Raw genomic sequence first — 11,698 nt, 5'->3', positions numbered from 1 at the left:
TTTTTTTTTTATTGAATAGTAACTGTGTACATTAATGCCCTTCTGGTGTACAGTGTGGTGTTTTCACAAACAATCGAAGCACTTCCATCAAACTGGTTAACATAGCCTTCGCGTAATTTTCTTAGTTATTGTGTTAAAACGTTCATATTCTACTCATAGAAAGATTCACTTGTACCCAGAATGTCATTTTTTTCAGTTACATTTTGAGGAAACTCAATGCAAGTAGACTGCATAGGGCCTCAGGAATGTTGGCTATTCATTTCTTCTAGGATTTAAGGATGTTTGTACCTGTTTAAATTAGAGTACCTGGTATATGCAGACTACCTAAGCCAAACAGTCTCCCACAATGCAGAAGTCTTCATGGAATTGCAGCTTGAGGAACTTTATTAATATGATTTATAGAGGAACCATCCGCTTGAAAGTCTCATCTTCTGTATTGCCCAACATTCCTTTAATTTTTCTTCATAAGTTTGGCTCAGATAAAGCTGTCTTTTGTATATGGGCATTGGCTCTTATCAGGCAGGATGCTCAATTGCCTAATGTCTTTTCCCTTGCACAAAAATTGTAAAGAAGATTCCGTGCGAAGCATTGAGCTCATCTTGGCTACCAATAGTAATCACCGTGTTCATCTTAGAGTGTCTTCATTTTTGTTCTGTTCAATTTCATTTTACATCCCTACTCCTGGGAGTACTGCTGGAGTAGTACTAATGTTACTCTTATTACTCCTACTAGTCATCTTCATCTTCATAATAGTAGTTTATTTAGTAAACTACTTCAGATTGTTTAATAATTAGATAAAATTATAAAGGAAAGTATGGCTTCTTATCGTATGTAAACAAAAGCTTTTAAAATTACTAGAAGTGGTTTGAATGTACTTTTTCTCTCTAGCAATTTAAGCATTTCTCCTAGTGTTGTTTATACCGTTGCATTAAGAGGATGTTCTCCGAGTATGACCCCCTGGGTGAAGGGCTGAACTATCACTTGAACTTTACCTCAGAAAGGCAAACAATGTAACAATCATTTGTACCCTCATATTAATCTGAAATTTTAAAATGTTATGGGAAATTATTTAAAAAAGAATTTCTAAACCTATTTCTCTCCTAGCTACTGCAAAATCTAAATTGCTAATTGAGTTTTTCTGGTGTTTTAGGCTGTTTGAGAATTTCATTTTTATACTTTTCTCTTTTTTCGTGATTATGAAAAAAAGTCATTAGGGCTTGTGATGCTGTAATTTTTCTTTTGTGCCCAATTGGAGTTGTGAACAGACCCTGCCTGGCCCTGCTGAGCCAGGCAGATGTTGGAACGGATGGGGGGGTATGGCAACCCCTCCAGAAGGGGGGCTTATCTTAAGTTACTCACATAACCCCACGGAATCCCTGCTGAAGAGCAGACTCCCTAGAGTCTAGTTTAAAATCCAAAAATGAAGTCAAGCCTCAGTTGACACTCACTCAATAGTGAGGGGAAGAAAGAAGGGGCAGATGGATGCTCTCTCCCCACCAGAAATTGGCTCTGACAGGCGGGCATTTCAAGGGGACTTATCTGTTGTTCTGATCCCAGTCTGTTAATAGTAGGAATTGCTGTAAGTAATGTCTAGAATCATCTGCTTGGGGGACTTAGGGATTTGCAGAGGGGAAAACAGAATTTAATTTTTTAAAAAAGAACTATTTAATTTAAAGAACAAATTCTCCCATGGACTAATTGACTCCCAGCTGGTCCTTTCTGGATCCAGGACTGTACAGTGGGGTACCAGCCAAATAATTAGTGTCTTGTAAGAACTATAAATTATTGTCACTTAAAAAAAAATTCAGCATCACCCCTCCCACCACTTGTATGCAAAGCCATGTAGGACTTTGGTGACGAGATTTGCATTTCGTCCCGCAGCCTACCTGGAGGAAATCCAGTCCGTCCGTCGCCATACCAACAGCATGCTGGAAGGCACCAAGAGCCGGCACCCTCCCATTGTCGTCCACTGCAGTGCCGGGGTGGGGAGGACCGGGGTGGTCATTCTCTCTGAGCTGATGATCTACTGCCTGGAGCACAATGAAGTGAGTCTTTCTGCTCTCCTCTCTAAAAACTCCACCTTGGGGACAAATCTACTCCATGGCCAAAACTTTGCCTGTGCCCTTTCATTTTAGGTGGTTAGTATATTCTCCTCCTCATCAGATTGTTCCAGACCCCCAGTTCCTTATTTGACTGTGACATTTACAGCCTTCCTTATCTTTGGCCTCTCTCCACTCTGTGCAGATACCCAGACAATATAGAAGAAAGGGGAGTGTATGATAGAAATCACTTAGAGAATCTGATCTCAGCTGGCATGTACTTCCAGAAGTCCACAGCATTTTGTAGATAGTCTGGTTTCATTGTGGGTAATTTTCCATGGTGAGTTATTATTGGTCCCATATAGTTTAGCTGGGTCTTGCATTTCTGGGGTGTTATTTGGACCAAATCCCATGTGAAAGTGTGTCTACTTGGAAAATGTTTTTCATTCTTCGAAATCAGGTTTTGCTTTGAAGGGGTTGTTTGTTCGTCTGGACTGGCAGTGCGTGGTGTAGCAGACAGAGCAGGGTAGATGCTCCGAGCTCAGCAGCATGCCCCGTCTGCTGGCCACCTTCACCCTTCTCCCTGCAGGAATGGGCTGGGAGCTTGTGGCTTTCCTTCACTGCTGTGGGATTAGGGAGTTACTCTTTTAGAGACTTTTGATTTATGTAAATGAGACGCACAGCAGCCAAAGACTACAGAATAGTTTTTCTGCCATCTGTTTACATTGGGCTGTAGGGTTTTTTTTATCTTGTTTTTGTTTTAAAGGGCTTCTCCCCACCCTTGTTTTTCATTGATTGGCCCTCCTATCAGCCACGTAGAAGACCTGTGCACATGTCCTGTTTTATAAGTGAGGAAATGGAGGCCCAGAAACAGTTGGGTGACTTGTCTGCGGCCTTGTGACTCTTACGCAGTGAACCAAGGAAGAAGCAGGGTCTTCCACATCCTCGGCCGTAGTTATTTCCTGTCTTTACTCTATCTCCACATACCAAACGCGGTTTGGTTCTTGTTCAAATGCCAAAGGATATGTATAGCTTGGAAATTTTTGTAATAGTTTGGCAGTTTTTAAGTGATAGGTTGTTATAATGCAGTTATCTGGAGGAATTTATACGCTAATACAGTAGACCGCCTCCCAACAGTGGCCACCTCCTTAAGTTGCCCTGCAAACCAGACCCGCACCACATGTACGTATCAGTACAGTAGTCCCTATGTTGACCTGTTTGTACAGTCCCTTGGTGGCCAACTTACAGAGGTTCTACTGGGTATTCACTTACTTGATACCATCGGTGGTTTCAAAATCAGATTAAATATTGCCCATGAAGTTTGTCATATTGAAACTTCCAGGAAAACAATAAACGCTGAGTTTAAACAGGTTCAAAGGCTTTTAAAATGCCCTGTCTATAAAAAGTTAATTTTGGAAACACCCAGCCCTGGGAATGTTTGTGCTGCTAAAACATAGAAAAGGAGCTATCTCCATTATAGCCTCATGTTACAAAGCAGAAACAGAGCCAAAAACAGAACTTGAGATCCAGGACTGTATAGTGGGGTACCAGCCAAATAATGAGTGTCTTATAAGAACTATAAATTATTGTCACTTAAAAAAAAAATTCAGCATCACCTCTCTTGGGAGCTCATCGTGGAACCGCTTGAGACTCCCTAACAGCATTGTCTTCTGAGTTTTGCCCTTTTGTCCCCCGTGAGGTTTCGTGTTTGTTTCTGGTACAGTAAGTTACTTGCGCCACGTCCCAGTCCGTGCAGGGCTAGGAAGATGCACTGAGTGGGAGGGGAACCAATAAGCATACGGCTTGCACACATCCCAAGGTGGTCTCAGGGGAGGAAGGGGGCCGCCTCTTCACTTCCCCCTTAGTTGTCTTTTGCTCCCTCTCATGTCACTTTCGTCACCAAATTCCCCTTCTTTTCTTCATTCTCTGTACACTCTTCCTCTGCTCCCCCATCTCCCTTTTTAACTGAAGAAGTCATTCTATCCCATCTCATCTGACATGAAAGATTGTTTTGTTCTGCGCTCTTTGGAGACCCATCAAAGGCTGAGCCTCAGTGAGGCGCTGACGTGGGGGCCCACTGGACACCAGATGTCATTGGTCTGGTGGAACACAGGCAGCACATATCAAAGCCAGAGTAGTCGGCGTGAGGGATCCGGCCAGCAGGGCCTCCTATCGACTTGGTGAAGGCGCATACTAGTTAAATTCTCCGTGGGTATCCAAACATAGCGAGTTTCCTCAGTGCCCAACTGCAGGCCAGACCATTCTTTGGTGAAATGTGGTCAGTCCAAAAAGAACTTCTGTTCCCATTGAGATTCAAAGATAGCAAGATGACTCACATTTTTCACTTCCCTTACCCTCGCACAAATACAGCCAGCCTTATCTGCCCCGTTTCCCCTGGTCTTCGCTGTTGGTAGGTGGTGCAGGGGGAGGGACATTCTCTGCTTTGTTCTGATGCTTTTCAGGTCTGGCTTGTAACGTTAAGCTCCTATTTCAGGAGAAGAGTGGGTCACATTTAGTTTCTTTGTTAAACAAAAATTTCAACAAATAAATATGAAACTGTGGGTCTCATTCTTCCCTGGCCAAACTTCCCTGCCTTCTTTCCACAGCTTCCAGATTCAGCATACTTCATGCTTTAGTCTGTGATTCACGCAGCTTTAATTTTATAGTGAAATGGCTTTTCTTTTTCCTGGGTTCTTCCCTCTTAATCTCATTCTAAACCCAGAAAAGTTGAGCAGAAACAGTGAAACAGATGCTTGCAGTGAGGTCGGTGGCTGTGAGGTGGAACTGGAGGGGACAGCTCTCCCAGGCTGCTCCAGAGGGCTTCTTGTGGCCCAGTACTTTTGTTCTCTGAGTGTTAGCTGCAACATTTTAAGGCCCATACAGCTTTTCAGAAATCACTGGTTTTATGATTCGTGGTATACTCTGTCACCTGGATGTAGCTGTCTGTACAGCTATAGCTAATTACAAAAGGTCAAGTTCCTGCTGGCCAAAGAAGATACATCTTGATGTTGCTGGCCAAAGAGATATGTCTTTTCCTTGATAGCGTAAGGAGGACAACTTGTCGTATAGGCAAGACCAAGCTAGTATCAACTGCCTCACGAATCCTGGGCTTTGGGATAGTTAACGACAGAGCCTGTGGGCATGAATCTTCAAGGCAACTGAGGGTCGGGGAAACCTTGCTTTGTTCCCAAACTGCCCCATATCAGACAATAATATGCTGTCATTTGGGCTGAGTCTTGTCGGTGTGTGGGGTGGAGCTGAGAGTGGTGGATGAGGAGGTAGAAGTGGTGGTGGTGGTGAGGATGATAAGCATGGTGTAGTAGCAGCTCACCTGTATTTAGTATTCATCATGTGTAAACACTCCTGAGAGCCTCACAGTGCTAATTCAAGTAGCCTTCGCAGTAGCACTGTGAGATACGTCCTGTTAGTACCCCTGAATAGCAGAAGAGAAACTGAGTCACAGGTGAATGAAGTAACACGGCTACGTTCCCTCATTGAGAGCGGAGATGCGGCAGACAAAAGCTGCCCAGAGCCCGTGTTTTTAATGCTGGGCGTGATCCTGCCTCTGTCCACTAAGCCTCTGGTTGGTGTGGGAGAGGAGCGGCCTCCTTCCCTCTATCCTTGTCTCTCCAGTGCCCAACACAGAATAATGCTCATCACACATGATTTTAAGTTCATTATTAGGGTGCTTCAGGCTTATATTATGGTGCTTGTCACTTTGGAGGAGAGTATAATTGAGACAAAGACCCACTTGTTACACTCTGGACTTTGTATTTTGGCTCAAGACTGGCTTGCCCTTTTTTCTCTTCTTGTTACCGAGGGATTTTGACTTTATCCCTTTTGAAGTCTGTGATATGTATTTCTTAGTTGGTTTTAGAAAAGAACAACTATTAGGGATGGCTCATGTCATATCAGAGCCACAGAGAATTTGGCAATAGCCAAAATTATTTTTCCAATTTGGAAAATGACAAAGTGAGGCATGCAGCTAAGTTTTTAACATCTGACTTTAAATGCTTGCCCAGTTCTTGGTAACTTCATGGGTGTCATCGTGTGCCCTGGGTTAAAAGCTCCCAGAGGAGAGTGAATGTGCTGAGGCCACCGTGGACTCCGCAGCTTGGTGGTGCTTCAGCCATGCAGGCCACTGGACGTGGTGAGATGGAGGGGACACTCTGACAGCCTCAGTCTTTTTAAACACCTGTGATCCACCATATTAATTTCTTCCCGTTGATGACAGTTCTGTATTCTTCAAGAATTCACAGAGGCCATTTCATTTAACTCAAGATGTTTTCAGTTAAAGGTTTGTACTCCAGAGTGACTGGTGTTCAGAAATTGTGCTTTGACATTTTAAAGCCGTACACATAAGTTGTGTCACTCAATCACAATCCTGTGAGATAGCGGGGTGGGTATAATCGCATTAATAACTTGTCTATCAGTGTTGATAAAGCAATAGTAAGCAATTTTTTTGGAATACTCACTATATACTAAGTACTTTACATACATTTCATCATTTGATCCTGCGAGGTGGGTACAATTACCCCATGTTATTGCTGAGGAAGTGTAACTTGGCAAGGTCTCCCTGCTGTGAGAGGAAACCATTATTATCCTTATTTTACAAATGAGGAAACTAAGACCCTGGAAACATGTGCAGTCTTATCCCTGGGTTGTAATAGAGTTGAGGTTTCTCTCCAGCCTCCATTTTATCTTGCAGACCAGTCTGTATTTAAATTAGCACATCCTTGGCACATGCCAGCCAGGTGCTTAAACGAACAGGGTCCTTATATGTTGGGCACAGACACTGGGTGAACGCCCCACCCCTGAGTGAGGGTATGGTTCAGGGGAAGCTTCCTGTCTCAAAATCCTGTGCTTTTTCTCTTTTCTTGCAGAAGGTGGAAGTACCCGTGATGCTGAGGCTCCTTAGGGAGCAAAGGATGTTCATGATCCAGACCATCGCTCAGTACAAGTTCGTCTACCAAGTCCTCATCCAGTTCCTCCAGAACTCCAGACTCATTTGATCGCCCCAGTCCCACTCATGGAGGAGGGACATCAGCCCTGGGGTGCAGGTGGAGAGGCGCCTCCAGACAACATCTGCTCCCCCAGTGGGGGACAGGTAGCTGGCAGCAGGCAGGCCCCGGCTCTCTGAAGACAGGAGCCAAGATCATTTACACACACCATGTATTATTTTGTATGAGATAATTTATTTTTCTCCCTTTGGAATAACTTTTGTGAATTATTATAATGCCGTTTTCACGCTAATATAGTACTTTACATTTGAACCACATTTTGACTGATCTGCATTGTAATACGTCAGGAGGGAAGGTTGCCTGGTGGGTGGGACATTTTGGGGACAGAGACATAAGGGAACACATCTCTAGTGAAGTTGCGGGCAGATTTGTAACCACCCTAAAATTAATCAGCTCAATTGCTTTATCTAAGTCAAAGATGGCAAGAAAATGAATTCACCCTGAAATATAAAGAAAAGGGCTGTTTTCTGAAGGAAGAAACACTGTTCTGTTACATTAGGGGCTCATGAGCCTTGATGGACAGCTCATTTCCTCTCTTTTCCTGGCTGCACCCATCCTCAATAATCTCTTGTCCACCCTTTCCCCTACCCTACCCTGACATCCCCCTAAGCTTGAGTTAAAAATGTCAACAGATAAAGAAAAATGTTTCCTTTACTGTGCAGGAATCACCATCTTTGGGGCTGCAGGAGGAGCACCGTGCTGTGTTTTTCTTGGTCACCCCTCAGTCTGGCCTCAGAGCTTGTGTATTCCCTCGGAGGACTGTGCCCTGGGTATTTGCTGCTTCTCCTCACTTGCACCAATGCCCCAGTCTGCTGGCCTTAAGGCTCTGGGCCAGGTCATCGTGCAGCCAGGCCTCTTGCCTGATTGAAAGAGAATAATGGAATAGTGGGAAGAGGAAGGAGTCAGGCAGGGCCCTGGTAATTGGGCCTTATTTAAATAAGACACACGTGCTAGACTGGGAGCTGATGCGCTGAGTGTGTTCCATCTTTCACTCAGTCATGGGAAACGCTATAAAGAAAACAGTTGGGGGAGATGATTGGCGGAAGCTGTTTGGCATTTAGGTAGGGGGGCCCTGTCTGGGATCCATACAAAGTCTGACCCCCTTCTGTGCTGCGGTCGTCTTTAGGTTTCAGCCTGCAGGAAAAGCGGTCTTCATCCCACTCGGGTAGTCCAGATCTTGGCCCACTGGTGAAAGATGGTAGACTCTGTCATTCACAAAGACCTTTGCTTCTTTCCTTTTCTCCATGTAACCTACTCTCTGATCAGTTCTGGTATTCACTACTTTTTTGTAGGATTGGGGTCTCTTGCCCAAGCTGGTCTTGAACTCCTGGCTTCAAGCAATCTTCCTGCCTCAGTATCCCAGAGCGCTGGGATTACTGGTGTGAACCACTGTGCCCAGCCTGAATTTCTTAGGTTAGTACACAATAAATCGTAATCTGTCCATTTTCTCTTTTACTGTATTTTTGGGGATTTTCCTTTTTATCTCTTGTTTTTCTTGAGTACAACTTGGGTGCACATCTGTTAGTACATGGTGATGGGAAGTCGCAAAAGCCTGCTCTTCCCGGTTGATTAGAGGTCCTGCTGCCTTTGTCGTCACAGCTCAGGGAAAATAAGGCAGCAATGGCAGAAGGTATTTGGAACCCCACAGTGGTCAATTCTAAGAGCAAAACCACAGTTCCGTTTTCCTTTGTACTTCTATTAATAGTTCTTGACTACAACTTTCATGCTGTTCTGTCATTGCTGTCCCCTCCTCCACTGAAAAGACAAAGCATGGCATCAAATCAAACAGACAGAGCTCACGTTTGTCCCTCCTGTCACCACATACGAACAGATGTGTATCAACGTAGATTCCCCATTAACTCCTTTGGAATATGAATCGACCCAGTTTCTTTTTGTTGTCGTTGTTGTTGACATAGGGTCTCACTCTGTCACCCTTGGTAGAGTGCCATGGTGTTATAGCTTACAGCAACCTCAAATTCTTGGGCTCAGGCAATTCTTTTGCCTTCCTAGTAGCTAGGACTACAGGCCTAGCTATTTTTTTAGTTTAGCAGGCCCAGGATGGGTTTGAACCCACTAGCCCTGGAGCTTGTGGACGGCGCCCTAACCATTGAACTATGGGCACCCAGCTGAGTCAACCCAGTGTCCCATCTGGCCGGCTATCACAGTAGTTCTACTCTCTATTTAGACTTTAGCCAAGCTTTATAGATGCCGGAATTCGGGTGTACGTTCTGAACAGAGAACCATTCGTATCGCATCTCATTTTGGTGGAAGAGAGCCCATAACCCTTCCTATGAGAAGCTCATCAACAGGCAAAGAGGTGTTTGTTTTCTTTCCTTGGGTATTTTTTTCCATCCTTGGGATATTCTACTCTTAGGACGTTGTAATGATTGGTCTCAGTTACTGGTTTATTGCACAATGAGCCACGTCAGTCTGTATCTGTCATCTCTAAACCCTGGCGTGGGAACTGTTAACAGACCTCATGTGGGCCGCGTGTAGCTCTGGTATCTCTTTGAGCTCATCACTCATGGGCTTCCTTTTAACTCATCCACTGTTCCCACTGTTTGCTGTGGGAGTATTTGTTCATGCACAAAATGCGAGGAGGAAGTAAGTTTACTGTCCAACTTCCTGGCCAAAGTTTTTATTGAAACCCAAAGGAAAACATTTAAAAGTTACTCCACATATTTTGGGTTTTTTTTGGTAAACAAATGCTTTTGGTCTTTTAGCACATTTTGTGTTCTTTTTCCCATCTCCAGTAAAATTATCTCCTGTTAAATTAGCAGCAGCCATTTAAAGCCCTTTCAGTAGCATCTGCATAATAATTGCCCAGAGATGCTTTATATCTGGGAAGCAAGCCAAGAAATAAACCTTGAAGCAAACTGTATTAAATTAGTTACCTAGTTAGAGCTTTTGGAATGATTTCCCCGTGATGTATCTAGTCTGAAGCTGGAGCTGTCAGCCTCTATTGCTGCAATTTGAATTTGAAGGGAGAAAATTAAAAATGGGGGAGGGGGGGATACCATCTCTCAACAAAGTCATGAAATATTTTTTGGCCTCTGGTTTTGAAGTTTTCTAGTTGAGCTGTTTTGTTTCTTTCATCTGCACTCACTTGGATACACTGACCCACGGTGTTCATCCTTGTTTACTGCGGACCCTGGATCACGGGGACTGAATTTAATATCTCCATCCTTGAGATGAGAGCAAAGTGCTGGCACAGCTGGGGAGTGTCCTGCTGAGCTTTCTTGGGTCTCCTGGGCTTCTAAGGAGACACCACCCTACTAAGAGTCTCTGTAACCTTTACAGGTTGCATTTACACGTGGACACACTTCTTTAGCAGCCTTAAAGAGACACGTCAAACATTCATATTTTTTACATGACAGTAAAGAAGAATGGGCTTCTCTGTTCATTTGGAGGTAAACCACAAGATTGGGAAAGATGGAATATTTTTTGAGTAATAAACTTTTGAGGAGGTTATATTGAGAGAATTTTATTTCTATAACTTTTGTGGTTCTAGATTGAAAAGAAGAACTACTTTTTAAATTATAATTAAACAGTTATTTATCAAAGAGTCACTTGGCTATCTCTGGCCCCTCCCTCTATCAGCCTGAATAGAAGGTCTCTGTAAACTCTGCTGGACAGGAGTCCTGTGTGACTTATCATCAGTTAATACTTGGTCCTTATTCTGCCTTCTCTCAGATTTTACTTGTCAGTTATACACTCCAGTGAGTGCTGACATAAGGGCTCATGCCTGTAATCCTAGCACTTCGAGAGGCTAAGCCAGGAGGATCTCTTGAGGCCAAGAGTTTTAAGAACAAGCTGAGCCAAGAGTGAGACCCCCATCTCTAAAGAATATTTTAAAAATTAACTGGGTATGGCACATGCCTGTAGTCCGAGGTACTTGGGAGGAAGATGCAGGAGTTCAAGGTCACAGTGAGCTGTGATGAGAGCACTGCACTTCAGTCTGCTGGGCAGCGTGATGAAACCCTGTTTACCCTCCTCCCCCCACCAAAAAAATAAACAAAACCAAAAACACTCCTGTGAGTACAGTAGGTCAGCATTTTTATCTAGCTGACCACTTTTCTTATCATTTCCAACAATTGATCATTTTCAGAAGGTTCACGTGGCAGGTTATATATAAATACAGGTTATATAATACCTGTATATACAGGTTATATACAGATTTTGTACAATTTGTTTCTTCCTCAATATATTAATAGTATGGATTCCAATGCTTTATGTCATTTCTCTAAGTGCTAATGAACATGAAAGTATTTGCAGTGGGCAGCCTGATGCCTTGTCACAGTGACCCTTGCCCTATTTGGTGAGTGTGCTGTCTTCTGGGGCTTAGATGTCACAGAGGTGACAGTGTACTGTTGACTCTCACAGGCTGGGTTGGCCATCAGGTGTATCACTGCAAGGTTTTCAGCAGCCATCCTTTTTTTTTTTGAGACAGAGTTTCACCATGTCACTGCCAATAGAGTGCTCTGGAGTCATAGCTCACAGCAACCTACAACTCCTAGACTTAAGCCATTCTCTTGCCTCAACTCCCCAAGTAGCTGGGACTGTAGGCACCCACTACAACACCTGGCTAATTTTTTGTTGTTGTTACAGTTGTCATTGTTGTTTTAGCTGGCCCCTGGC

The 11,698-nt window shown here is 43.8% G+C and overlaps 1 protein-coding gene across 1 annotated transcript in view; it reads left to right on the top strand.

Moving 5' to 3' along the window:
* Positions 1–7,231, top strand: part of PTPN14 (protein tyrosine phosphatase, non-receptor type 14) — a 177,468-nt gene extending 170,237 nt beyond the window's left edge. Inside the window, exons 18-19 of the mRNA XM_003802048.2 lie at positions 1,882–2,045; positions 6,923–7,231. Of these exons, the coding sequence (XP_003802096.1) occupies positions 1,882–2,045; positions 6,923–7,051 (293 nt within the window). The 3' untranslated portion in view covers positions 7,052–7,231. The remainder of the gene's footprint in view (positions 1–1,881; positions 2,046–6,922) is intronic.
* The last annotated feature ends 4,467 nt before the right edge of the window (positions 7,232–11,698 follow it).

This window comes from Otolemur garnettii, unplaced genomic scaffold (genome assembly GCF_000181295.1).
Source record: "Otolemur garnettii isolate 467f Iridium unplaced genomic scaffold, OtoGar3 scaffold00229, whole genome shotgun sequence".
Lineage (NCBI taxonomy): Eukaryota > Metazoa > Chordata > Mammalia > Primates > Galagidae > Otolemur > Otolemur garnettii.
Note: the sequence above shows the minus strand (reverse complement) of the source record. Positions and strands in the feature narration are given on the sequence as shown.